At 52.9% G+C, this 25,833-nt stretch overlaps 10 protein-coding genes across 10 annotated transcripts; 7 read left to right on the top strand and 3 right to left on the bottom strand.

Annotated features, from left to right (window-relative positions):
- Positions 1-208: 208 nt before the first annotated feature.
- QC761_0001930 (uncharacterized protein) lies at positions 209-4,696 on the top strand (the record flags this gene model as incomplete). The annotated part of the gene is made up of 3 exons (XM_062871757.1): positions 209-475; positions 570-3,222; positions 3,284-4,696. 2 exons carry the CDS (start codon positions 209-211, stop codon positions 672-674), a joined length of 372 nt encoding a protein of 123 aa, XP_062736508.1. The 3' UTR covers positions 675-3,222; positions 3,284-4,696.
- thp1 (uracil DNA N-glycosylase Thp1) lies at positions 3,949-4,929 on the bottom strand (the record flags this gene model as incomplete). The annotated part of the gene is made up of 1 exon (XM_062873473.1): positions 3,949-4,929. One exon carries the CDS (start codon positions 4,927-4,929, stop codon positions 3,949-3,951), a length of 981 nt encoding a protein of 326 aa, XP_062736507.1.
- A 648-nt stretch (positions 4,930-5,577) lies between these two features.
- UAP1 (UDP-N-acetylglucosamine pyrophosphorylase) lies at positions 5,578-7,442 on the top strand. Its single transcript, XM_062873472.1, has 2 exons — positions 5,578-7,146; positions 7,202-7,442. The coding sequence occupies exons 1-2, from the start codon at positions 5,767-5,769 to the stop codon at positions 7,256-7,258; spliced, it is 1,437 nt and encodes a 478-aa protein (XP_062736506.1). The 5' UTR covers positions 5,578-5,766; the 3' UTR covers positions 7,259-7,442.
- A 1,720-nt stretch (positions 7,443-9,162) lies between these two features.
- Positions 9,163-11,224, bottom strand: QC761_102260 (uncharacterized protein). The gene is made up of 2 exons (XM_062873471.1): positions 10,245-11,224; positions 9,163-10,193 (listed from the first exon to the last, which is right to left on the bottom strand). Exons 1-2 carry the CDS (start codon positions 10,680-10,682, stop codon positions 9,282-9,284), a joined length of 1,350 nt encoding a protein of 449 aa, XP_062736505.1. The 5' UTR covers positions 10,683-11,224; the 3' UTR covers positions 9,163-9,281.
- A 1,433-nt stretch (positions 11,225-12,657) lies between these two features.
- Positions 12,658-15,838, top strand: QC761_102250 (uncharacterized protein; the record flags this gene model as incomplete). The annotated part of the gene is made up of 3 exons (XM_062873470.1): positions 12,658-14,857; positions 14,915-15,146; positions 15,258-15,838. Exons 1-3 carry the CDS (start codon positions 14,681-14,683, stop codon positions 15,836-15,838), a joined length of 990 nt encoding a protein of 329 aa, XP_062736504.1. The 5' UTR covers positions 12,658-14,680.
- A 584-nt stretch (positions 15,839-16,422) lies between these two features.
- QC761_102248 (uncharacterized protein) lies at positions 16,423-16,871 on the top strand (the record flags this gene model as incomplete). Its single annotated transcript, XM_062873469.1, has 2 exons — positions 16,423-16,555; positions 16,657-16,871. 2 exons carry the CDS (start codon positions 16,423-16,425, stop codon positions 16,869-16,871), a joined length of 348 nt encoding a protein of 115 aa, XP_062736503.1.
- Positions 16,872-18,510: 1,639 nt separating this feature from the next.
- QC761_0001860 (uncharacterized protein) lies at positions 18,511-20,443 on the bottom strand. The gene is made up of 2 exons (XM_062871755.1): positions 19,916-20,443; positions 18,511-19,790 (listed from the first exon to the last, which is right to left on the bottom strand). Exons 1-2 carry the CDS (start codon positions 19,971-19,973, stop codon positions 19,396-19,398), a joined length of 453 nt encoding a protein of 150 aa, XP_062736501.1. The 5' UTR covers positions 19,974-20,443; the 3' UTR covers positions 18,511-19,395.
- QC761_0001870 (uncharacterized protein) lies at positions 18,826-20,246 on the top strand (the record flags this gene model as incomplete). The annotated part of the gene is made up of 3 exons (XM_062871756.1): positions 18,826-19,170; positions 19,400-19,851; positions 19,950-20,246. The coding sequence occupies exons 1-3, from the start codon at positions 19,080-19,082 to the stop codon at positions 20,244-20,246; spliced, it is 840 nt and encodes a 279-aa protein (XP_062736502.1). The 5' UTR covers positions 18,826-19,079.
- Positions 20,444-20,567: 124 nt separating the features above from the next.
- Positions 20,568-22,056, top strand: QC761_102240 (uncharacterized protein; the record flags this gene model as incomplete). Its single annotated transcript, XM_062873468.1, has 2 exons — positions 20,568-20,981; positions 21,038-22,056. The coding sequence occupies exons 1-2, from the start codon at positions 20,852-20,854 to the stop codon at positions 22,054-22,056; spliced, it is 1,149 nt and encodes a 382-aa protein (XP_062736500.1). The 5' UTR covers positions 20,568-20,851.
- A 983-nt stretch (positions 22,057-23,039) lies between these two features.
- On the top strand, positions 23,040-25,758 carry QC761_102230 (uncharacterized protein; the record flags this gene model as incomplete). Its single annotated transcript, XM_062873467.1, has 4 exons — positions 23,040-23,260; positions 23,336-23,447; positions 23,523-23,992; positions 24,047-25,758. The coding sequence occupies 4 exons, from the start codon at positions 23,040-23,042 to the stop codon at positions 25,170-25,172; spliced, it is 1,929 nt and encodes a 642-aa protein (XP_062736499.1). The 3' UTR covers positions 25,173-25,758.
- Positions 25,759-25,833: the final 75 nt, after the last annotated feature.

Raw genomic sequence — 25,833 nt, 5'->3', positions numbered from 1 at the left:
GCAAGCTGGCCGCGGTTGTACGCCGAAGCCTACAGGTGAGTCTACAACAGCAAGTTGTATCAAGTCTCTGCTAACCGCTTCCAGGCATCTCAAACCATATTATGGGCACATCGAGCAAGTTGAAATCGACTTCACGCCACGTAGTGATGATCCCGGACTTGTCAATGGCTCCTTGATTTCGCAGTGGACAGGAGAGCTCCTGACTGTCATGGACAACTTTGGCCGATCCATGCGTCTCGACAGCAACGTGACCACGCAGCGGCTGGCCGAGGTAGGGTTCGTTGACATCAAAGAGGAGGTCATCCGGATTCCTTTCAACCCATGGCCGACAGACACATATTCTCGGGACATTGGCCGTTGGTTTAACTTGGTTATGAAGCAGGGATTCCAACCTTTGTGTCTGGCGCCCTTTGCGAGAGGACTCAACAAGTCGTTTTCCGAGATTAACGACTTTGTTGAAGAGGTCAAGGCGGAGGTGAGTAAGAAGGAGAAGCGTGTGTTTTGCACAATGTGAGTTTCATTAATGACCCAGACGCGAGTCGACGGCAATATGTCTAACAGCCCCCTAGGCACATCTTCACAGCGAGAAGACCACAGTGAGTCTCGCTCGTTTGCTTGTTTCTACCACCTTTCTCAAACCACTCGGGTACAACAAGAGCACCCCTGTGGGATAACCCACCCGCTTACCTCGGCCTTGCTGCACCTTCGGTCGTACCCACATTCAACCCGACAGGAGCGCCAGCGCCGGAGTAATGCGATAAATGAACCACGTTCTCCCCTCCCAGTTGACCATTCAATGACGTGTGGCATTCTAAAACATTACAGGGGGGACAACCCAGCTTCCTCTTCCCAGACCTCCAGGTCGCGAGCCCGCCAGCACTAAGGCACATGTTGGCCCACCCATCTTACACCCGCCAGCAACCAGCATTTTCACTCGGAAGCAGCTCTCTAACTCGCCGATTCCGTATGCACGTCGACTCACGGGGGTGGCACATTTACGCACCGCCATCCATATTACGACACACTACCGTGTATATATATCTATACATGATCTGGCCTTTTGCGGCCAATCCTTTCAGCTCTTTTCCTCGCCGACTTGACGAGCAGCAGTGCTTTTGGGAACCTTGTGCGATTTCGAGGTGAAAATGGCCAGCACTGCGTTCTTCTCCAACACTGCCCAGTCGCACGTTATGGGACTCTACTCGCTTATCTACTGAGCTTGACATTGATGGGAGTTGCCGAATGGGTGGCTCGAAGGCCCACCATTGGTTCAGATTTGTCGAGGTGCTTCGATCGGCCTCACAAGCGCTTTGTCTTTCCACTGTTCAGCGTTGCTTTCAGCCAAAGGCGTTTAGGGAGTTATAGGGGATAGGAAGGCATAATGGAGGGCTCGAGGATGGAACAACAGGGGGTTGTGGTACGTGGCAGGTCGGGATGTGTGGAACATCCCATGTCTGTTGGTTGGCTACAGAATGGATGTTTGCCATGTATCATCGAAAGTCTGTTCGCTTTTCGTCACCCTTGGGGCAGCAGCGCGATTGGATGTCGCGTATATCCAGGTTACACAACAGACTTGAAGAAAAGCGGTTTGTTACTGTAGCGACTATGGCAAGACTTACACCGAATTCGCAAGCACTGGAGTCCAGGAGCCCTATCCTTTACGTGAAGCATGTCTGTCTATCATGGCCGACGCTCCTTGACAGCACCTATCTAGCCAACTTCCATAACCATGAGATGACCTGTTTTGCCCCAGCCACCCTCGATGTTACTCTGCTAGTTGTTGACAATCTGACAGGCAGATACGAAGGGGACATTGGCGATCTCGACGACGGTGTTTGAGTATGCACGACCCCCTCCTCGACGTCCAATCGTCATGGTTGGTGTTTGGAAATGGTGGGTCGGCTCACACGCTCTTTGGTTGGTGGTTGGGCTTGTTGAACCCGACAGACTGGTTCCAGCGTTCTATTACTGTGTATTGCTGACTTGCCAAGATCGGGTGAGAAGCTGAGGACGGTGAGGATGGTGGGGGGAAGTCAACCAGCCCGGGACAAGTTGGATGGTATGCGAGTGTGGAATAGGACGGCAATTCATGATAGGACACGGCTTTTGTGATGCAGCGGACGGGGGAGGGGGGAGAAGTGGGTCGATGCCTGTGTACCACACACGCATCTTCGTCCCCACACACACAGCCTGAAGGGACGGAGGATGGGGGGGCGGGGTGGGATATACCCGGGCCAGTTAGGCGGGTGGTGAGAGTGATGGTTATCTAGATAGATGGTGATTAGGTACGAAAGTTATATATCGGGGTTGTCCAAATTCCTGATCTAACGGCCAAACATATAAACAACGCCCTGTCTGAACAAACCTTTCTCCACCTTTTCTCACTCATTTTGTTTTCTCTTTTGTTTCCCAACGTCTCTCTCTCACTTTTCGCGCCCAAATATAGCCTAGCTTTGTCCTTGGTTGCTCATCCGCATGCTACCCGATCTTTGCATCTTTGACAGTGCGGAGAGGAATACAGTTGACACCGTCTCCAATTTTTGAGACGAGATCAGATAATTTGGACAGCTCATCAGCCAGACCAAACTAGATCAGGCCGGGCAGCCGAGCCTAGTAAGCCCTGGGTTTTTCTTTTCTGGGATCATGTTACCATCTGTGCCAGACAAAGTGTAGTTGTGAAGGAGGAGCCTGGAGGGGGGCAATGTTATTGGGTGTTCCTAAAAGGGTTATAAGTTTCGAGGCGACTGGAGCTAGAGGGGTGGTTGAGATTTTGGAGTTTGGATAAGACATTGCTGGGGGTGTCGCGTCGTTCTTGCGGGTTCAATAGTCGTCGAAGCGCGCTTGATTAGAAGGGTTTCCGGGAGAAAGGAATATCGCAAGGTCAGATAAGGGGGAAGGAGAGAGATCGGTACAGCCAAAAGAGGCAAGGCGAGATCTGCGGAGCCAACTGCACTTGGGATATGTGAACGCTGCCGAGGTAGGTACGGATGCTAGATAGTTGATCGTGAGATGGCCTCATATATACTCAGAATCAAGATCTCCGTACGCCTCGCTACCTTGACGTTCATAAGTTCAACATGTGTATCCTGGTTACTTTCGACAAAAATAACCGGACCTCTAATTGCGTGGAGGATATGGGATTTAACAAGCCTTGTGATATTTTAACCAGAGCGGTCGGTGGTGCAAGATATCTCTATCATGCATGACTAGGCTCTCTCTCAAATAGGTGAGTATTCCCCCAGACACAACGCACCTAGAGAGCCATTAACATCATGTTTTACAGGAAAGTACCTAGCCATAAATCAACCAACTCTCCACGTTGTTGACAAAACCTCTGGGTCGCAGGGCGAGGAGGGCATCAAAGTTCGGCTCTATCATAACAAAACAAGACAGCCACAGTCGAGACCACCAGGAGGATGATGGCTTCAACAAACGAACCACTGCTAGAATTCATTGTTTCTGCGTCACGAGGAAGGAGCAACCTGTCCTGGATGGGACGAGCAACAACATCACCTGCTCGCTCCTTCCCTAACCCTCCCCATCGCTCCTTCCCTGTCGCTCCTTCCCTCCATGGGAATATAAGTTCCGACTTTGAGAGAGCAATCGCAGACCAGGACGTGCCTGGTGGGGGAGGCGAAGTGGCCCAGCGGTATGAGGAGACGTCCAGATTACCCTGACCCATGAGGAACCGAATAGGGATTAAGCAGCGCTGTGGATGGCTAAACCTGCGGGTTTGAGACCGGAGGCGGGCGCGAACTCTTTTGACCTTTTTTTTATACTAAAAAGCCGAACTCTCGATATTGTTGAAAGCTTGAAATTAATTGGGGTGCAATGATGCCTGCTAAAAAGTCGCAAAATGATTAAACCTTTCCATTATCATTGCCCAGAGCCCTGATGCCCCTTCCAACCATTCCGTCGCGTCGCCTGTATCGTCGTCAACTGTCCTTTTTATGATTCCTGCTTGACCTCTGCATCATCAACCTGCCCTATACCCTCACCACCATCCTCACCACCATCCGTTCCACTCCCCACCCCCTTCTCCTCCTCCCTCTCCCTCCTCCTCTTGACAACCCACTCCCCCAACTCCCCAAAAATCTCCTCCTTCTCCCTCGGCTTCAACGTAGCCGCCAACCCACTAGTACTGCAAGCAACAAACACCCTCGCCCCATTCCACTCCCCCAACCCCTCCACCTTTCCCATATCCTCCCCCCGCTCCTGCCACCCATACCTAAACTCCTCCTTCTTGATCCCCCTCCCATGCCTCACCCTCCACACGCTCTCCCAAATGCTCTTCCCAACAATACACACCGCCTCCGGCTTAAACTCCCTGATTTTCTCTTCCAGGACCGCAACGCCAGCATCCATCTCCTTCTTTGAAAGCTCTGCCCCGTTCCGTGTTGGTCGGGGGACAATGTTGGTGAGCCCGAGGGAGAAGAGGGAGGGGAGGAGCCGGTCTTCTTGTGGCGCGCAGAGGCGGGGGGTGATGCCGGATGAGTGGAGCAGGCGCCAGAAGAGATTTGTCGGGTGGGCGTAGGCGTGGCCGGTAGAGGAAGTTAGCAGGCCGGGATTCAGGCCGACGAAGAGGAGGATGAGGTTGGGAGCGATGGCGTCTGGGAGGAGGGGGAGCGGGCCGGGTGGGGTGGGGAGGGGTTTGGGGCGTTTGCGTTTTGAAGGGGAGGATATTGATGATGGTGGTTCTGAGGGGGAGCGTTTGAGGGGGGATGGTATGGATGGGGAGGGTTGGAGGAGTGGTGTTGATGAGGAGGTTGATGCGAGAAGCCGGGGGCTTTTACGGAGGGGTTGTTGGAGAGGCATGGATTTCTTTTGCTCGGGGGTGAAGATGAATTCCGAGAGTTTGAGACGGCCGGCGAAGGTTGGGGTGGGGAGGTTGTCGGTTGCTTCTTTTTGGGGTGATGATGTTTCGGACATTTTCTATGGTGAGTATGGAGTAAAAGGTGCGCTTCGGAGGCGGGATATCAGTCACTGAGTTTGAGGGAGGAAGGCACAATCGGTCTCTTGGCGTGAAATTTCGGAGACTGATTGAGTTGAGTGAGTTTGGATGAGATTATCAGAGTATCCTGTAGATGGTTTGATGAGCATGAAGGTTAGGTAAAGGAGAGCTCTGAATGGCCACCACCCCGAGGCAGCAACGCCACCTATTCAACCAGGGCCTTGTCTACTCATCTGCCAGATGACCTACAGGCCCTCACAACACACTGCAGACACAAACATGACATGCCGTTCTCTTCTCAGTTTTCGCTGCCGTGGCACTTGTCACAGAGTCGTCTGAACCCATTCTCGTGTTCAACATCGTGTTGAGTGTTTGACTGCGGATCCGGACCAAAAAAGAAGCCGGGGGAAGCTGTCGCCCAGCAAGGACGAGAACGGGAAGCATGCCGCGAAATAATCAGCCAATCACATATCGCCCTGCCACCACAAGCCCCTGGATTTGGGGCGGTGTGTCGATTGTTCGCGGCGGGGTGTTGTGGCGTCACACTGTCTCGGAGCTGACAGCGGGGCAGGAGCTACCCAACAGCTGAGGAAGAGCGCGGCGGGGTCTTGTCGTTGCTGGCGGGTTGCCAGGAGGTCGAAGCCCCTTTCGGACTTGTTTTCTTGCTTCGCCCTCTTGGAATAAAAACCACCCCCTTCCCTCAGAGGCTCCTTTCTTACTTTGGACACTTTCAAACTACTGCAGCCGCTTACCAACTCTATTCTTACTTCTCCACCGTTAACTAAGCTCAACTGCACAGACCTTTGACCACAGCAATGTCGGCCCAAGAACCAACACCGGAGCAGGTCTCGCAGCTCAAGGCAAAGTACGAGCTTGCTGCCCAGGATCAGGTCTTTACCTTTTGGGATTCGCTCTCGAGCACCGAAAAGGCCTCGCTTTTCCAGCAATTGTCCCTTTTCGACCCTACCTACATCAACACCATCTTCGCCAAGACCCTTGCACCCCTAGCAAAGGATGAGAAGCCAGCGTCTCTGGAGCCCCTCCCCGAGGCTGCCCGGGCCAGCATTCTCGACTCAGACCCGGCCGATATCGAAAGATGGTACAGATCCGGTCTCGATCTGATCGCCGCAAACAAGGTGGCCGTGGTTCTCATGGCCGGTGGGCAAGGCACACGGTTGGGCAGCTCTGCGCCCAAGGGCTGCTTCGACATTGGCCTGCCCTCCCACAAGTCTCTGTTCCAGATCCAAGCCGAGCGTATTCGCAAGATTGAGGAGCTTGCCCAGAAGAAGTCCGGCAGTAAGGTCACGGTCCCATGGTACGTCATGACCTCCGGGCCAACCCGGGGTCCTACCGAGCAGTTCTTCAAGGAAAAGGGGTACTTTGGCCTCAGCCCGGAAAACGTCTTCATTTTCGAGCAGGGAGTTCTCCCCTGCATCTCCAACGATGGAAAGATTCTGTTGGAAAGTAAGAGCAAGGTTGCCGTTGCCCCTGATGGGAACGGCGGTATCTACAATGCATTGGTGGAATCCAAGGTGCTGGACGACATGAAGAAGCGCGGCATTGAGCACATTCACGCTTACTGCGTGGATAACTGCCTTGTCAAGGTGGCCGACCCTGTCTTTATTGGCTTTTCGGCGAGTAAGAACGTCGACATTGCCACCAAGGTCGTGCGCAAGCGCAATGCTACTGAAAGCGTTGGGTTGATTGTACAGAAGAATGGCAAGCCGGACGTGGTTGAGTACAGCGAGATTGATCCCCAAATCGCCGCCGAGGAGGACCCAGAGCAACCCGGTGTGCTCAAGTTCCGTGCCGCCAACATTGTCAACCACTACTACTCGTTCCGCTTCCTCGAGAGCATTCCCGAATGGGCCAAGAGCCTGCCACACCACGTTGCCCGCAAGAAGATTCCCTATGCGGACATCGAGTCGGGCGAGCAAGTCAAGCCCACCAAGCCAAACGGTATCAAGCTGGAGCAGTTTGTCTTTGATGTGTTCCCCATGCTCGAGCTTAGCAAGTTTGCTTGCTTGGAGGTGCGCCGCGAGGATGAGTTCAGCCCGCTCAAGAATGCCGCGGGCACCGGCGAGGATGACCCGGATACTAGCAGGGCTGATATTACTGCCCAAGGCAGAAGGTGGCTTGAGGCTGCTGGTGCCAAGGTTGCGGGTGGTGTTGAGGTTAGCCCATTGTTGAGCTATGTAAGTTGTTGCCACCAAAGTCCTACAAGAAAAGCATTGACTGACTACAGCACAGGGTGGTGAGGGTCTTGAAAATTACAGCGGCCAGGAGGTCAAGGATATGCTGCAATAGAGCGGCTCTTAGATTTCTGGAGGTCGAATGAACGTGGATATTAATGGCTGACCGGGCGTTGGAAGACTGGAAAGGGAAGGATTATCATTTGGAAAAATTAGGACTATGTGAAACCGATCATACAGCAAGCGTGTTCTTGTTTAATAGCCCATCCAGGATAATGGACATCTGTGGCGCCATTTTGCGCATGGGCAACAAAGTTGGGATGATGGTGTCGGCCGTTGCTCATCGATGATCCCGGTGGGAGCATGAACACAAGTTCATGGAGCCCATTCTGGACCAAGCATGGCTTAATGCAGCCCAGCTTGAGAATTGATTTCTTGGTCCATAGTGGCGGGTAAAAAGATTCATCTGGACATGGTGTTGCTACCGCAAGGCTGGGTTTGGATGTCCTATACCACGAGGTCCAGAAATCTTGTAAGCCCCCACGCCCAAGACCCTAGGTCTCGCCGCCGCCGGGGATGTGCCGAAAGACGCGGATGCCCCTGGCGGGATGCTGTCGGAGTAACTGGATTGGGCTGTGGTGGCCCATTTTTCAGCAGGTCTCGTGGGCGGCTGTAGTGCTTTTTTGACTGGTGAGCCAACGGTGGTCATCTCGACCGAGAATGCGTGGGGATGGGAGATTCCTGGCAGGGCGTTGAGAGTTTTTCTGCCCTTGCTGATCATTGGGGCTTGGGGTTTCTTAAATACTTGAATCTATCTCTCTCAGAGCTGCCTATAGCTCTGCTGTTCAACCAACGTTGCACTGGTTTTGTCCTTGATATCGAAACCCAACCGCGGGGCAGTTCTGTTCAAACAGCTTGGATCTTCACCAGCGTCAGTTGAATACTACAGGGACGGTTCATCTGATATCGACAAATCACCTGGATTTTACAGCAATTTGTCCTTTGCTTATTGACTACTGATACACGATTTTTTTCAATCTACATTTTGTTGTTGTTGTATTTCCTGGTCGAAATCTCACCCCTCCGCCAAGAAAGATCTACACAATCACCAAATCTGTGCCTCGCTCACTTATCTTCCTCAACTTCAACCTCACCTCTTACCCTCACTCCGATAACACCCATCCCCCCTCCAAACCGCCAAAATGCTCGCCTGGTATGTCCTCCTTCCACCCACCCTCCCAAAAAACAAAAACTAACCCAACTCAAAAGGTACCAAGCCCGCCTCGCCTCCCGCCCCCTCCTAACCCAATCCCTCACCACCTCCCTCCTCTTCGGCATAGGCGACATCACCGCCCAGCAACTCATCGAGCACCGCGGCCTCGCAAACCACGACCTCCTCCGCACAGCCCGAATGGCCTCCTACGGCGGTCTAGTCTTCGGCCCAGCAGCAACAACATGGTTCCGCCTCCTCCAGTCCCACGTCAGGTTCCCCTCCTCCCCAAACCGCACCATCCTCGCCCGCGTGGCCGCCGACCAGGGCCTCTTCGCCCCGACCTTCATCGGCATCTTCCTCTCCTCCATGGCCGTCCTCGAAGGGGGGTCCGTGACCGAAAAGCTCTCGTCTTCGTACTGGCCCGCCCTGTCGGCAAACTACCTCATCTGGCCGTTCGTCCAGCTTGTCAACTTCAAGTTTGTCCCGCTCCAGCACAGGGTCCTGTTTGTCAATGTCATCAGCATAGGGTGGAACTGTTATCTCAGTTTTCTCAACAACTCCGCGGGGACGGAGGCGGTGCCGCCGCAGGAGGAGGCGGTCAAGATGGCGTAAAGGGATTGTTTGGGGAGACAAAGAAAAAAGCAGGCAGGGCGTTAGGGATAGATCACAAAGCAGAATATTCAGTTACATCATGATTTACAACAAATGATTTGGCCAAAGTGTAATGTCAATTGTCTTTACATTAAAAAACTTGTCATCTTTGCCGATACTACCTCGAAACGCGCTTCCATTCATGACTGCCCGAGGCTTCACTCCAGCTCAGAATTACTGCTTCGCTTTCTGGCTAAAGATCAGAAGCAAGACGGCCTACATGATCTTCTCAATAAAATAATGGTACGGGTTGGTTTCGTTCCGGCTACCCCGATTACGGCCCACTGAGCAAATGCTCAATAGCACCCTGAACACTGCCGCCACTCCTGCGCAAGGCTGCCACGTTTCTGTCAAAGTCAAAAAATCCCATGTCGTTCAGCTGCCGCAGTTGCTCAGCATATCTCTCCTCAGGTGGTCTGTTATCAACAGATGCTGGTGGCGCGCCAAATGCACCCAGCCCGCCCAATCCGCCCAATCCGCCCAAACCTCCCAGCCCTTGGAGGGCTTGTCTCATCTGAGCGAGCTCTTCGGCAGACATGCCGAATGGGTTGGCAGCACCCGCACCAGCACCCCCTGCTCCCGCTCCCGCTGCCGGAGCGCCGAACAGAGCAGCAAAGGGGTTGACCGGCGGCGCCTGAGCACCCTGCGCTTGGCCGTCTGGAGAGGCCCCCGCCGCGGCCCCAGCAGCTGGTGACGCCGGGTTCGCCTGACCAACACTCTGAGTCGAGGGCGTTGCCCCCGCAGGAGGTGCACCCCAGGGACTCATACCGCCAAACAGGGCAGCAAAAGGATCGTTTCCAGAAGCACCAACGGCGCCAGGGAGATTGTTAAAGAGGCCAGGAAAAGCACCAAACGGATTTTGGGCGGCATTCGCACCCTCACTACTTGCCGCACCAGCCGGTGTTGTGTCGGTGACACCGGGCGCTGGGAAAGCCGCAGGCCCTTGACCTCCGGCTAGTCTCCGCATCCTGGCCGCCATTCGAATTGCTTCGGGGTTTGTCATCATCTGTCGGAAGGCCGGTGACTGGAGCAACTCGCGCGCATTGGGCACATTGGCCAACATTGGGTTCGACTGGATCATGTGGTCAACAAAGGCTGGGTTGTTGAGGGCTTCGTTCATGCTCTGTGCGATGGCTGGGTTGGATAGCATGTCCGCCATTTGGTCTTCGCTGGGAGGCGCACCCATCTATTACGCGCTGTTAGCCACGCCCGGCAAAAGATTTAGAGGGAAACTTACACCACCGTCAGCCCCAAAGAGATCCCGATTCGGCAGAGGGGCATGGCCAGCAAATCTGGCGCCTGTGAGTCCTGCGAGAATGTTGCTGGCTGGAGTTCCGGCAGCCATATTCTGGGGAACGGCTGGTGGTGTTGGTGTCGACGTCGACGCAGAGGACGAGGCAGCGGCATTGCTTTGTGCCGACTTGACTAAATGGATCGTGTTAAGATTCTTGATCTTGTAGACGCTCAGGGCATCCGCATCCTTGAGGATACGCCCGGAGTAGATAAGGCGCTGGTTGGCGGCTGGGATGTTCTCGAAGTCGGGGCCGGCTAGCTTTGTCTTGAGGTCTAACACTGTGGCCGACTCGGACATGGTGATGGTGTGCATTTTGTCGTTGGACGCCTTGACCTTGAAGGTGATCTGGGCGTCGCTGCCCGCCTCGGTGTTGTCGGCCATGGGCGAAGGTGAGAATGTGTGTCACTAAGTGATGGTATGTGGTCGTTCGTTCGAGGTAAAGGGCGCTTGTCGCGATGACGCCTGATAACGGATCGTAGCTCGGAGCGGGGTTGGATCCGGAGCGGAGGTGAGTCTTTCGAGTGCGATCCGAAATTAAATTGTATGGATGTTGTTGATCAGAGTCGTAAATGACACTCGCTGTCGTTGTTGAGGAAAGGGACAAAAGTATGGAGTAGAGCTGGCAAGAGCTAGGAGGTGTTTGAGGCGCCAAGGTTGATCATGAGGGATGGAGGTGCTTGCGCTCGGCAGCCTGGCGATATCCCGATACCGCTGGCGGGGACGCCACTGGTGGGAGGGCTGTCGCAAGTCGTGGCCGGGGAGGCACCTGCCTCGGCGCGCCTATCAGCACGCGGGACGGAGGTGGTGATAACCCCCACCATGTGGCTCAGCAAGCGGGAGCTTCTTTGACGTTCTGTCCATCCGCTTACATGGCTTTTGGGCATCACGTGAATTCTCTTTTATATATGCTTCTCAACTGCATTATACTATCCTTCGACTGTGATATCCAGACCAGACATGTTATTAATCTCAGCTGGTATCAATGAATCCGTTGAAACAGATCGAACTAGCGGGATATTTGGGGTTCATATTAAAGCGGGGTTTTACAGACTGTAGGTTTCCTACTTTCAAAGCTCCACGTTACTTGTTTTAACCCAACACACTACACTTCATACAGACATTCTGATTCTGAAATATCCAGACCATGTGAAGCACTAGAGTGAAAAGAACTAGGCGGATCAGCCAAGTGGCAGCTTGACCTTTCATCCTCCATCGGACCGAGAAGTTCAACTTAAGCCACCCAGACACGCCGTCTTGTTTTGAAACGCTCAGCCTTACCATTCCTTTTGACTTGAATTTGAGAACCTGAGATGGCATGGCTTGCTTGACACAAACTAGGCACCCCTTATCGGCCCTTGAGGTGGTACTTCCTCGTACACAACACTCGGTCGGGTCCTACTATCGGTGCTGATGCACCTGTCGGTGGAGCTCTCGGTGTAACACTCGGCCGCCATACGAGCACAGGGCTAGGCGGTTTGTGCACTTTCCTCCCCGGTTGGGAATGTCACGGCGCCGGCGAGGGCACGGCCCGGTCGGTACAGACCGTGGGGTGTATTTTCACGTGGTTGATCCCAAAACGCCGTACAAGAGTTGTGAATCAGGACTGGGATTAGCTGAAACACGATCGGTGATGATAGATATATATGGACTGTGTTGTGCACCTGGACTGACGCTGAGGGCAAATGTTCGACTCGGCATAGTTGAATGGCTAAGTACTCTTCGGTACGACAGATATGGCCCTTCGGAACGGCCCAGGGCTCAAAATGTGTTTCCGCCCGGATTCTAGCTGGTTTTGATGGGCGTGATCTTGGAAGCATGTGCTTACCCGAGCATCCAAGTGCTGTGGCATCGTCAAAAGGCACTCTGCATTCCCCTGCTATGGTTTGTTTTGGTTGATGTGGCTCTGACTCTCTCTATTTCTCCGAATCCAGCCTCACTCTGAGTTGTCTTGAATAGACATCTTGAATTCGGGATGGCAAGCGAGAAAACATCAACCCCCTGAACACGTGGAGCACTGAGGGTGCAGGTGACCGGCACTTTACCCTTCACCGGCGTGCATCACAGCTGAGGAAGGGTGTGGGAGAGCCCGATCGTTTATGCAAGGAGTGTGCCCTGTCTTTCGTGAAACTTTACTTGGGAGCCGGCCGGCTGCAGAAGACGACATGTACCTCGAGATATCAGAAGCCTCACCGGCCATCTGGGCATGTGGATGCCCAGCAGCCACAAAAAGAAGCCGACAACTTTTTCGTGCTGACATCACCGCTCGTGGGAGGGCGCCAAGGGCTATCGATGCCCTATTCCAATCTTTTGGCTGAACTGGTCACACTCTCTGCTGCAGGTCAGCCATCGGAACAACTTCCACGACGTGGTTGAAGTCATCCAGGGCCCAAGCGCGGGGCAGGTGAAATATTCCCCACCCTATCACTCAGCATCTGACCCCTGCGCCTGGGTATGACTTGCAGCAGTCCTAGCAGGGCTGGGTTCGACCTGTTACACACTGCAGTTGGTACATATACAGTTGGGCTGGACGAAGAGCTGGCACATACAGGAGAGGTCTGTTGGTGCGAACACCTGATTGGGCTGACCCACAGTCAATACAGCCCTCAATTGAGCAAAATTTGAAATTTTCACCGTCAGGTCTGTGAGGTGAAGAGGCTGTGTTGGGGTTTGGGGTACGGGTGCTGGAGAGAACGGGGGTTGGAAAGCTACTCCGTAAAAAACCTCCGTTAAGCAAAAGATATGGAAGTCTTCTGGAAGCCCGCCAAATTGATTGCGTAGGTGATGACTAACAGGGATTTAGGCTTTCGACCAACTTCACTTTTGGCACACCTCGAAGGAAGGATCTCACCCACAGCCACAGCAATCCAATCCTTTTTCTCCTGTATTGACTCCTCCAGGGACATCTTTTTCTATTACTTATCAAAAGATACAGGATAACCCCCGCGCCTTGCTTTGGCCCAATATCAGACTTGCATAGGCACACACACGCGTTTGGTCGAAGATGCCCGAGCAAGACAGACAGGACGACATGTCACTCCGGAGACGTCTGAATTGAAACAATTGACGACTCGGTGACTGGCCAGAGACCTCATTCTTCCTCTCCTCACTCGTCGATGGTGCATGGTGGGCCATGGTCAGAGCCAAGACAGCTACTTATCGTTATGTCTCTTGGTCTAGGGTTTAGGTTTTGCACCATGCGTACCTAGTTGCAACCAAGATGTCGATACTACCATGTGCGGCACATGTAAGAGACGAGCGAACCATTGTATTCTGCTAGCGATTCCACGAGCCCTAATCCCCCGGCATCCCGGTCCGCCGTTGAGGTGAGCCTCGGGAGACGACAGAACAACGGCGAAAATCCTAGGCGAGATGGAGTCGAACGGTGCCAAGGGCTCAACTCACCAAGACCCCATTCTCGACCATCTTCTCACCGACATGTCTCTCTCTCTCTTTCTCCCTCTCACGTGTCCTGTTGACCTCAAACAGGAATTGCCATTTATAGCACCCAGTTCGCGCTTTTTTACACCAGCCGTGCTTTTGCTCGGCTGGTCGTGTGCGCTCACCGCCGACTAACTGAGATGATTGGATGGCCAGCGTTGGAGCTACAGGAAGCCGTGAAAATGGCAGCCAGCGTGATTATCCGTACGGAAATCGGCAGCCAGAGCCCATGGTGGATTCGGAACGAGTACTCCTTGGTGAATCTCCAACTGCCGCTAAGAGGGCTCCTCGTTGCTACCATCCGGCAAGAAACACCAAGGTCAAGCTCAAGTGGCATGGACCCGCGGAACCGTGGACGGAGCAGGAAAATCATCATGTTACATCTCAGTCTCTTTTTTTCTCCTTCACATCCCGCGCTGGATCGTCTGAGCTGGTACTCGTCACCAGAGATTCAACACCCGCCTTTTATATCCCTGCTGCATTACTGCCACAAGCTGTGGTCTTGTTCCGACAGATGGCCCATTGTATCCTTGATCGCCCGGTCATCGACCAGCCTCCCCCCAGCAAATTATGTCATGCAGCTTCCCTTTTCTCAACTCAATCTTCGATAGCCCTGTATGGCTCCACCGAGCTTGGGTAGGCAGGCAGGCGACTCACCTCGAGCTGCTTTCCCACTCGTCCCATCAGCCATGTAGCTAGGTATAAGAATACACTCCGGGAAAGTCGTCGTCCACCCCCTTGATGCCCGACCGCAGCTCCCGACACCTCAGAGGTCAAAATGAGCTGGCAGAAGTCTCTGTCTCAGAAACGCGGATATTTCCTTGTTCACCTGGTTCTTAAAGAGTAGACATCTCTGTGGTTGATTTCCCTCTCTGCTGTCCACGCACCAAGCACTACTACTACACTTTCAGACTTACAAACTCGATCAGCAACAGAACATCATGTCTTCCTCCCGAAAGTCTCGCATAACAAATGCCTCCAATGTCATGTACACCAATGCCGTGTATTGGCCGAACAATAGGCTTTACAAAGGAGACACCCCCGGCGCCCTGAACTACGGATGCATCAACAGAGTCTACTACGCTTTCGCCAACGTGACAGCTGACGGAGGAGTTTTTGTAAGTTCATCCTCCTCGAGTATACAAAGACAGACGGGCTGATACGGGGTTTACCAGCTCAGTGACGAGTGGGCAGATGCTCGAGCACCTTGCGATGGTGTTCAGGGTGCTCTGGGATCGTTGATGCATCTGAAGCAAAGATATCCTCACTTACAAGTGATTTTGTCTATTGGCGGAGGAGCTTCAGCTGAGACATTTCCCATTGTGGCGTCAAGCACTATACTCCGTGACAACTTTGCCCGCTCGGCCCGAGGGCTGGTGGAAGCATCAGGCCTTGACGGCATTGACAGTACGTGACCCCCAACCTTACCTGCACACAAACCTACGGCTTCACCGCTGCTCGCCTCTAGCGGTCAATGATGACCTCATTATCCCGCGTTCTTGTAGCTAACCAGCCTAGTTGTCTGGGAATATCCTTGCAATCCGCAGCAAGGCAATGACTTCCTCGCCCTCATGGCAGCAATTCGACTCCATCTACCCGAGGACCATTATCTGCTCACCGCTGCCCTGCCTGCAGCCCGAGTTGTCCTTCAGAACATCGACCATGGGCGAGCGTCCGAGTACCTTGATGCAATCAACCTCGTTGCCTACGATTTCTTCGGTACATGGACTCCCAAAGGTGGCCACCATGCCCAGCTGTATTCGATGAGCAAGGATGAAGAATCGGGGGCGTCCGGTGTCCAGTTTCTGATGGCTTCGGGAGTTCCTGCGAACAAGATCCTTCTGGGCATCCCATGCTTTGGGCGAAGCTTTCTCAACGTCACAGGCCCGGGGCATAAGAATCGGGGTGCTGGGGGTGAAGATGGATCCTTTGACTACAGTCAGCTTCCCAGGAAAGGCACCAAAGAACAGGTGGACAAGCGTGCCGTGGCAGCACAATGTGTTGGTGGTGATGGTGGGTTCGTTACCTACGACAATCCGGACACGGTGAAGATCAAAGCTACATTTTGCAAGCAGAAAGGTCTCGGAGTAAGCCTATAGCCAACACTCTTTCCCCTGGTGAAATATAACTGACCAACTTTACGCAGGGACTCTTCTACTGGAGCGCACCCTCGGACTCCAAAGACAGCAAGAGGAGCTTGATCACAGCCGGGTTTAGGACGCTTCACAGTTCTTGAGGTTCCGCGGAGGTCGGTGAAGACACCACCAGTGGCAGCTGCAATCAATGCAGAGAACCACTACGACATCGCTTCTTACCGCCCGCGACTACGGCATTGGACAGAGCCGCGGGCGTTTGATAGGCCGGGTTTCATTGGTTATCTTGGACGGAGGCGTACGACACGACTCCTGCCATGGCATCTTTTTTGGGATCTGTGCAGGAGGGCTGCATGGTTGCTGACGGTTCTGATGTTTGTTTTCTTTTGTTTTTCTTTTCAGGGGGCTTGGACTTGGCGTTTACATCCCGGGATGATTGATGTCTTGCATATTCTGGCTTGCGCGAATTTTGTGTTTGGACAGGTAACCACAGGGCGTCTTTGGAACCTTGACAAAATGGAGGGTCAGGAGAGAACGGCATTGGGTCGGGCTGTACGATGTAGATAGTTTCTTTTTTGGGGGTTGTCTAGATGGACGGTTCGGTCACGATAGAGGAAAAGGGGGCTTCTGACGCTGGCGTCTTCACAGACAATCGGATAGACAGGCGGGGGGGAAAATTCACGGGCTTTTTGGCAACCTCGTATTTCTCGGGATTTCTCCGTGGTTCGTCTTTTCAGCTACATTGTTGAAGCGTAGGGCTGTTATCGCTGATATTGACTACCTATAGGCCATCAACGCCACATATGCAACCTCTAAACGGGCAGTCTCCCGACTGGCAGATATTATGCTGGGCGACAGAGTCCGCACAGCTGGTATGGGATCGGAAACCGGAAAGACGGTTTCTTCCAATCGCTTCTCAGCCACCAACCATGATCTCACCAACAACGGGTTGCGCCATATGGGTCTTTGTGTGTGTCAGGTACCTACCACCTTCTCAGCTGTGCCTGCTTTTACGGACACATGCATTTCAACCCGATGACCGCGACCTGGCTCACGGGATCGGGTTTTCCTTTTCAGCGTTGCATCATTTCCCCCCACGAAATCTAACAGCCGAGTCGGGTTCTCCGCGCCAACCTTTTTTCTTGATGATGATGTCTGTCTCGCCTTGTTCTTTTCTCCTGCAGACCACACACACACACACGTCTCTGTCTGTATGTTTCACAACGCAACAAGAAGTTAACCAAACCCGAGTCCGCGGGCCATACTTACCGTTTCCTCTTTTCCATTTTGGCCCTATCAATCAGTCAACAACAGCCGACGCAGCAGACCGGTAACTCTACCAATTGGCAGAGCAGGTACGTGGCAAACGTTGGAGACCTTGTATGTTTTGAAGAAGGAATCGCACCCCCCTCGTATAAGGTCTCTGACGATAACAATCGCCAACCATCAAATCGATTTCACGAGGTTATGGTTTGGATAACCAGGGTTGTGGTGAGAGTTGAAGCTGGGTTGGGCATCATGTTGTGTAGTTTTCTTTACTTTGACATTGTCATCCAGTCCCGTGAGGGAAAGCTGACTTGAGACTTTTAGGTCGTCATTTTACACTCGGATAGGCAGGTAGCTGTCATCCACTGGCTGCCCAGCTTACCTGCGTCATTTCGTATCACGCTTGCTACATAAACACGTACCTCACTTTGGAACCACCCGGGTTAGCTATAGTTCAGGTCAGGAACCCGAAGTGATGGAGACCTTGCCACGATACCTTGCCGCGATACCTGTCTGGTGGTTTGTGAAAGCGGGCGTAACTCCAGGGCCAACAACATCCGAAATCGAACGCTCGAGACCTTTTTGTTCAACAAAAGCTCAGATCTGATGATTAATCGGGGAAGTCTTCCCGGAATAATCAACAGCACAGCCGCTTCGTATCCTGATGATGATGACGACGAAGACGACCCAAAGGTGCACTTTTTGGGCGATCTGTTCCTGACTTTCTTTCAGCAACTGCTTTTACGGGGGATGCCAACTGCCGAAGGTTGGACAGGCCAAAACGTGCGTCATGGAGGAAGCCGGTCATTCTTGAGAGAGAGGAGTAGGTGTGCCACTCGATTCTGACTGCGTAAGTCTCCTTGGCTAGACGACTATTGTGTCTGTCTTGCCTGTCTTGTTGATGGGGCGGGAGTAACGATGTTACTCCTCGGGAGGCTGGGCATCATTGAGTTTGGACTGAAAAGGGGGGAGAGTTACCCCTGAATTGGGGGGAAGGGGTGTGGACCCTAACCCTGGTTGGCCTCAGAGTGAGTGCTCAAGGTAGGGAGGTGGGTTGACTCAGGTCTGTCATCATTTAGGAGAATAATGTATCATAGTAGTTGGGAATATTGTTGGTGTCGTCTAAAGGGGCTTATCACATTTAAGTCAGATGGCTAGGTAGATAGCCCCGAGGTTGATGCTGCAATGACGAGCTATAAACAGCCAATCACTCGCTGACCTGAAGACTTCAAGTTGTTGTAAGGGTTCTAGTCATAAATCACATTCAATCTGTGCTGGGCATGACAAGCTGATTGACAACCTGGCACTGTTATGATGTGACAGAGACTCATTTCTAACCTGACCTCTGGCTTGATCCAGAGGAAGATATCAAGATAAATGTGAGAAGCCTGTTGCTGTAGCAGAGTGTAAAACTTGTCAAAATAGATCGTCATCATCGTTTTTTTGACTGCCATTCTCAATACTACTACTCGGCATATACATTTGACACCCTAGGCTCTTCTTCTGAACACTGTTCCTCAAAGATCGCAGAGCTCAGTAATAAAAAGGTTTCGCAGTTTACCCACAGCCCCAGATCATCCCACGAGGTTTTCGAGATCTTGGTGTCATGGCCAACCAGAGAGGCAATCGAGGATGTACGAATCCACCTTAGCTCGGGCCTTCTCTCTGCTCTACATATCGATGAAACCATCTCAGCCTTTTGACAACAGCCTGCCCAGGCGTTCCTACCTTTCTTACAGAATCTCGATCATGCCTTGATCAGTGTATCTATACGGACCGCTACCTAGGCATGCCGTCTTCATCATCAAGAATGGAATTCTATTGTTATTCCCATATATGAGTAAACCCTCTTTCTTCTTTCAACCTCACATCCTCCCTCATCATACACATCACCACATCACATCTCCAACATCTACCTCTCTCTCACCACCAATCCCTCTCCAAAACAACAACGGTGGCCTGGCCCTGTCTCGCCTCCCACATGCAGAAAATCGACTGCTGGCAGCCATTCGGCGACGCGACGAAGGATGTCCCCCAAGCCCCGCCGTTTGTGAAGAAAGGCGTCCATTACTGTGAGTACCCTCTTCCTGCTGTGAACAGGAAGATTGGAGAGTGTGATAAAATATCAAGGAATTAAGCGATGGTTGAGATATCTTGAAAGATTGCTAACAAGTTTGCAAAGCGAGTCAAAAGGGGTGTTGGCCATCTTTCGGTGTTCCACAAGTACCTCTCGAAATCCTTCGAAGCCTCATCATTATCTTTTAGGATTGTCCAAAAGCTAACATGTATCCAACCCTTCAGGCCACTGTGATCTCCCCCTTGAGCGTCGCATCGCCGGTCCAACATCCAAGCGGCCCGAGAGCCCGTACTGGGGATGTGCCAAGTGGCAACCCGAGGGCCAGCACGGAGCATACAAGGCTTGGATCTGGGAGGGAGACATGGAAAATGCTCATCGGAAGTGGGAGAGAGCGAACGGATCTGAGCCGTGCGTTACAAAGCGGTGGCTGGCCGAGACAGCCGAAGGGAGGTGCTTCGAGGGTGGTGGGTTGGGGAAGGTTGCTGGAAACGGGAGAAAGAGACGGAGTCAGATGGGGAATGGGAAGGGGTTGCGCGAAATGTTGGGTAGTATTGACGTGAAGGCCGAGGAGGTTGAGGACGACGATGATTTCATTGATCGAGATAAGGACACGCACTGGGGAAGGACGTCGTGGCAGCAGGTGGAGGGGGATGGAGAGGAGGACGAGGGGGAGGAGGTAATCAGTCAAACACAGGGTGGAAGAGCCCAGGACGACGACGATGATGATGGGATGAACATACCTTCGACTACCCATGGACTCCGACCTCGGGGAAGAAATCGACAGTAAAAGCTCACCATTTCATCGACTTGACTACCAGTGATCAAGAAGATGAGCAATCTGACCACAGGAGGCTCAGAGCTCTTCAGATGGAGGTAAAGGCTCTGAAGAAAGAGAACGAGGTTCTGAAGGTGGAGAACAAGGCCCTTGCGAAAGACCTGGAAGGTGAAAAGGAGGTTGTTGAGCTCAAGAACAGAGAGACTGCCATTCTAAATGAGAAGGTGGAGGCAAGGGAAGATCTGATCAGGCAGTTGAAGGGGGAGGGTGCTGTCGTTAAGAAGCAGGAGGAGTAAGTGCCCGTTGTTGGTGACATGGGGACGGTGAAGATGGGAAGCATGGTAAAAGCGGTGCGTAGATTTATGGCAAGGCATTCATGGTGGTCAATCCGAGTGCATCTCAGAATGCATACATGCAACGCACCGAGGCCACGAAGCCCGGAGTTTTGGTGCGCTGCGTGTTTGTATTTGAGCCGACAACACCTCCAGCTAAGGCGAATGAGATCATATCATGATCAAGCAGCTTATCTGCTCTCAATCTACAGCGTTGATTTTGTACACTGTCTCCAATGGCGTGTCGATCGTATGCAAGTGTGCCTTGAGAAAGCCTGAGCTGAAGAAATATTTGATGCAGCTGCACCACCTTTCTGTCCGACCCAATCACGAAGATGGCTAAGCTCCGATGACAGGCTACAAAAGCGGGCTGTCACATCACCAGGCCGTTTTCCCTTCAGTGCCCCCTTCGAATCTACAATCATGACCCCACCTTTAAGCGCCAAGTTGCTCAACTTCATCTGTGAACAGAGCAACTATCTGGTCCTATCTTAACGAGCTTCGCTCCCACTTGTTTCTTCTCCTGACTTCTCACCGACAAACTCTCCCCGATTGCCCAAACTGTCAGGATGTACTCACCGCCATCCTCCCAGTCAAAGAAAGAATGTCCTGGTGCGCACCGGCGCAATCATCGAGAGTGGCGCCCATTTTCTACGCTCGGAAAAGAAGGACTGCTAATGATTGATGGCGTGTTTTATTGTAAGCTGTCCTCCACACCTGGCGATAAGGAAGTGAGTCCATCTAACCGGCACCAGGTAACTGCAAGGACCGCAGCAAGTTGAGCGTGAAGCAAGTCACGGGCAATAAGAACAATAACCAAGGCAGATGGTACTACGGCTGCCCAAACTGGGATCCGATCTCGCGAGGTGGTTGTGGCCTTTACTCCTTTGAGGATGAGTTGGAGACAAAGCACAGGGCGTACGAGAGGGAGTTCAAGTATGAGCCTTGCGAGACAAACTGGTGGATTGACCCTACAAGGCTACCTTTGGAGGGAGAGGCCTCGTCAAACCATCTACATGGTATTCGGCAGGGACAGTGGGATAATTACGACGACTTGAGATCAAGGAGTCAGCAAGGCCGAGAAAACGGGGAGGAGGACGATGAGGACGATGAGGATGACGAGATGCACACTGCCCTTGAGAACAGCCCTGCGCCGGCATTTATCTTCCAAGCACCCCACCAATGGAGTGGTTCCCGCTCGAAGTACCAGCAGATGTATCTGGTACCGGTGCCAAATGACGGCGTGTCGGTCAGCTCCGGGACAAGTACGGTGCTGAAAGGCTTTGAAAGCTTTGAGCTTTCCTCTCAACGGTCTTTTCGGGACACTGCAAGCAGTGTCTGCTCTACCCCGAGCCGCAAAAGGAAGCTCGGTCTTGGCCTTGGGAACATGCCGACGCCGACAAGCGGTTCAGCGAGGACGCCCAGAAATAGTCTTCTTATTACCAGAGAATCGAGGACGGGAAGCTCCTCCAAGCGCCAAAGAAGGGTAGAGAGCGATGAGCTTCCGCCTACACCAACCACCAGACGAACAGTCAACGAAACAGTCAACGGGCTGTATACGCCTCGGGTACCATCTATCGAGGAGGAAGATGAAGACATGTACGAGGAGGGCCAGGCGGCTGCTCCGGTTAATAGGCGTCTCTTCACCTCACCCAGCCAGCAGTCCTCGTTGGACCCGGCGTCAATCAAGCAGGTGGTGGAGGCAGTCATCATGACATTGGATGAAAGAGACCGGATAAGAAGTAGCCAAGTAAGCGCCGTTGAGGATGTCTGAAGGGGAGGTGCTGTTGTTCTGGAGAGGTCAGTAAAGGTAAGGTAATGGTTTCGATATGTTTGCCTAGGTTCGTAGCTGATAAGATCAGTATGTGTTCAAGAGGAGGTTTCGTGCATTGCAGGTGCATCTAAAACTGCTCCCATACATGCATGCTCTTTCGATAAACAACAGCGGCATATTGGACTGGTATCGTGCCAGAGTGACGATGTTTGCCGCCGCCGATGCGAAGGTTAATTGAGCACCGGGAAAAGCCAATTACGGGAGCAATTCATGACGAGGAGTGCTCAATTTAGCTGACAATTGATGAGCGCGTGCAGTGAGTAGGGGAGAAAGAGCACAGACCTGGGTTCCATTGCCATTTAAATCGGCAAAAAGTCGCGTGTCGCGTTCACCCCTTCCTGATTTAAAAGAATTAAAATAAAAAGGCAGGGAAGGTGGTGGGATGCGGGACTTGCAGAAACCTTGAATTTTGAAATGGGCTTGGCGCTGGGTTGCTCGAGGAAAGCACTCCCGAGATGCTGGAATTGTTGACTTTGTTTCCTATTCGGGACCGTCAATCGCGTTTTTGGCGCCTGTGATTGGCTGCAGTTAGACGCGGGCAGAGCAGATGGGCGGAGCCCCGGCACACGACGTGGGTCCGTTTTTTAGATGATTGTGCTTTCTGCACCAGAAGGTACCCAGGATCGCGGTCGGCACGCTCTGCAACATATCCACCCCCTCTTTCAAAAGGGCCTTCCTTTCTGCCACGGATTTCCCTGTCTTGCGCGTCGACACATTCACCGACCTTTCTCTTGCTTTCTCTCTCTCCTCTGTTGCCTCGTCCGTTGCTCTCCGGCACAGCTTCACCCTTCCGCACCAGCAGCACGACGACGACGAGAGACTATCTCAAGCTTTGCGACGGTCCCATTGTAGCATGCCCTGCTGACTCGGGCACGCCTCTCACGATATACCCCCTTCCCCGCCCCCCCAAATACCAATTGACAATGGATCACCAAGCTCCTTCACCACGCGCCTTCTCGCCGTCACCAGCTCCTCGTGCCCAATCCCCCCCTGTGTCGGGCGACGAACAGCAGCCGAGCTCTCCCACCACCGCCAATGCCCTCCCCGCAATTCCCCAGCAGTCGTCACCCGAATACAGACCAGAGTTTTTGAGATCAGTGGGGGAGAACGAAAGACACCCCAAGGGCAAGAGGAAACGCACCGCGTATGTGACACCGCCGGTTATGGCATTATTTGCCGAATAAAGTCCTCGCTTTACTGACAAAAACGCGTTCTGCAGTGCCAAAGACAAGGCGATCCTCGAGGCGGCCTACAATGCCAACCCTAAGCCTGACAAGGCAGCGCGTCTCGATATTGTAAAACGCGTCTCACTTAACGAAAAAGAGGTTCAGGTTAGTGCCAGCGAGGAACAGGACGCGTATCGGTTCTCTGTCTCTGTCGAATCGGCACTAACATGTAGCGGCTAGATTTGGTTCCAAAACAGAAGACAAAACGACAGAAGAAAATCACGACCCTTGTCGCCGCAGGAGCTTGCGGCCCTCAGATACGGCGGCATGCAGATCCTCTCTTCTGACCCCGCCCCTTACAACACCGCTTTTAGTTCCGATATCACCAATACCTCCCCGCTTCAGTCATTATCACGACCCGAGCAGGAACCGACGCCCCCCACCCAGCCAGATAGACCCGTATCTCAAGCTGGGGAGGAGGCCGAGCCAGTGGCCGAAGTACCCCGCGAGACTAGCAAGTGGGAGGAACCCCGGGACAACGCTAAGGAGCTGGCTACCCCTGCTCCTAAACCAAGAGCCGCTCACGACCAGTCTTCAGCGCTGTCACAGTCCTTCTCGGCGTCGGTTGGTTATCTTTCCAACAGGTGGAATACTGGCAACTCATTCACGACACCGGCATCAGTGACGGCTGGTCGTGATGAGCCCTTCTCGTGGGTAACACCTATGATGCAGCCTATCACCGCGTCTCCTAACACGGGCTACAGCCTCGAATCCGTCTCGTCGTCATGCCCACCAGCGTTCTCTGCTGGCTCAATCCTACCCCCACCAAGCACACAACCCTCTCGTTTCCGCATCTCCATGTCGTTGGAAGGCAAGGCCGAAGTTGTAGCCTCGACCATTTCACCACCGCGTCCCATTGCTGCTCCACCAACTCCTGACATGCTGCAGTCACTTCGCTCTATTCGGCGGCCGAACCTGCAGCGAAGCCACAGTGCTTCTCCTATTGTCACACTGCCACCCATTTCAGTTCTCACCAGTTCTCTCACTAGCCACAGCCCACTACCGCCTCGCCTCACTCGTGGAAGGTCAAGAGATGTGCACGCCTGGGAGTTTGCCTGTGATGCTGAGAACCGCGAGGATGCACTTACCGCACAAGCCAAGAATGAGAGCAATGGCTCCGCCATCGCAGCTATCAGCCTTCTGAGGTCAACCAGCTCAACCGGCGGCAGCCCTCTTCAGCAAAGCAGCAGTGCCAAGCGCAACGCCACCATCAGCAAGGCCACTCCTCGCCCAGGTGCGGCCAAGAAGGCAAAGCTCGGTAGAGCGTCGAGCAGTGTTGCGAGGATGCAGTCAGTTTTGGGGCTTAGCGAAAAGGCCAACCATGACGACCAGCAGGTCGTCAGCAGCACTTCGGAGAAGATCAAAGTTCACGCACGGCATTCCCCATCAGGTCACGATTCTGATAAGGAGAACTGGAGCCCTGATGAAGACGGCAACCCGCGTACTCCTTATTACTCTCACGCCCAATCAATCATGGGATCCGCAACCACAGGTCGCCGCCCTCTCTCCTCTTCTGCTACAAGGTCAGAGAAGGATTACAGGAAGCATCCCCGCCGCACTCCGGCAAACGACAAGACGGCCCTGAACGACCGAGCTAACACCGCGCCGGTGAAGGGCCGGGGCCAGAGACGTGACAAGCGGGCGGCCCAGGACTCTGTTTTGGAGATATTTGAGGATGAAGAGGCTGAGAACAGGAGCCCTGCTTCTTCGAGGGCTGCTTTGGACGACGAGGTGGAGAGATTCATGAGGGGCAATGTGAGCCCGAGCAAAAAGAGCGATGTGGATGCCGTGGCTGGGTTGTTGAGTTTGAGTCAGGGGAACTGGAGATGATTGGCTTGCTCCATCACCTTCCCACTTTGTATATGATCCGGATGGGCTTTCAAAACAAGGCGTTTATGTTGGTTTCCAGTGGTTTTGGTGCTCTCTTGTCGGATCGTTAGGTTGGCATGGCTACTGGACAGGCGGATGGATTGGGGAGTTGTTGTATTTGTTTTGTGATACCTGCCCTTTTTCTGTTTTTTTTTGGACCCGCAAAGAGGGCGTGCGTGTTTCATTGGGGATTTGGAATCGCGTCTGGGTTATCGTTTGTCTCTCCGGAGTCCGGAGGGTACATACTAAGCTTTTTGTTTCGGGGCGGCTACGGATGGCTATTGTCATTTATTCATGTTACACTACATCAGCTGAAAAATAGCTGAATATGGAGGGGCTATGGGCGGGTTTTGGGGGAAATGGACAGCAAGCACGGCGGATATGGAATAATTACTTAGTGTAATGAACAAGAACTTTTGGGAGCACTCTATTTTTGAAGGGCTGTTTTGTTGTTGACTTTATGTGTGAGGTTTGAGTAGAAAGAGGAAGCTGAGAAAAAAGGGGGAAGTTTGTTTAAGCTTAAAGGGGATGGTGATTACTATGACGTATCAGAAACCGAGCTACTGGGTAAGGGGTTTTGTTTAGATTGTCGAGGGGTTGACTTTTGTGTTGGAGGGGTTAT

The sequence above is a fragment of the Podospora bellae-mahoneyi genome (assembly GCF_035222275.1).
Source record: "Podospora bellae-mahoneyi strain CBS 112042 chromosome 1 map unlocalized CBS112042p_1, whole genome shotgun sequence".
Taxonomy (NCBI): Eukaryota; Fungi; Ascomycota; class Sordariomycetes; order Sordariales; family Podosporaceae; genus Podospora; species Podospora bellae-mahoneyi.
This window is presented reverse-complemented; position numbering and strand designations above follow the sequence as displayed.

Bases quoted from the DNA above. Each gene is read 5' to 3' on its own strand.
- QC761_0001860 (XM_062871755.1), bottom strand. From the start codon at position 19,973: ATGGTGAGCTTTTACTGTCGATTTCTTCCCCGAGGTCGGAGTCCATGG. The intron at 19,791-19,915 runs GTATGTTCATCC...GTCCTTCCCCAG, and splicing joins GAGTCCATGGGTAGTCGAAG to TGCGTGTCCTTATCTCGATC.
- QC761_102260 (XM_062873471.1), bottom strand. From the start codon at position 10,682: ATGGCCGACAACACCGAGGCGGGCAGCGACGCCCAGATCACCTTCAAG. The intron at 10,194-10,244 runs GTAAGTTTCCCT...AGCGCGTAATAG, and splicing joins TCTTTGGGGCTGACGGTGGT to ATGGGTGCGCCTCCCAGCGA.
- UAP1 (XM_062873472.1), top strand. From the start codon at position 5,767: ATGTCGGCCCAAGAACCAACACCGGAGCAGGTCTCGCAGCTCAAGGCA. The intron at 7,147-7,201 runs GTAAGTTGTTGC...ACTACAGCACAG, and splicing joins TTAGCCCATTGTTGAGCTAT to GGTGGTGAGGGTCTTGAAAA.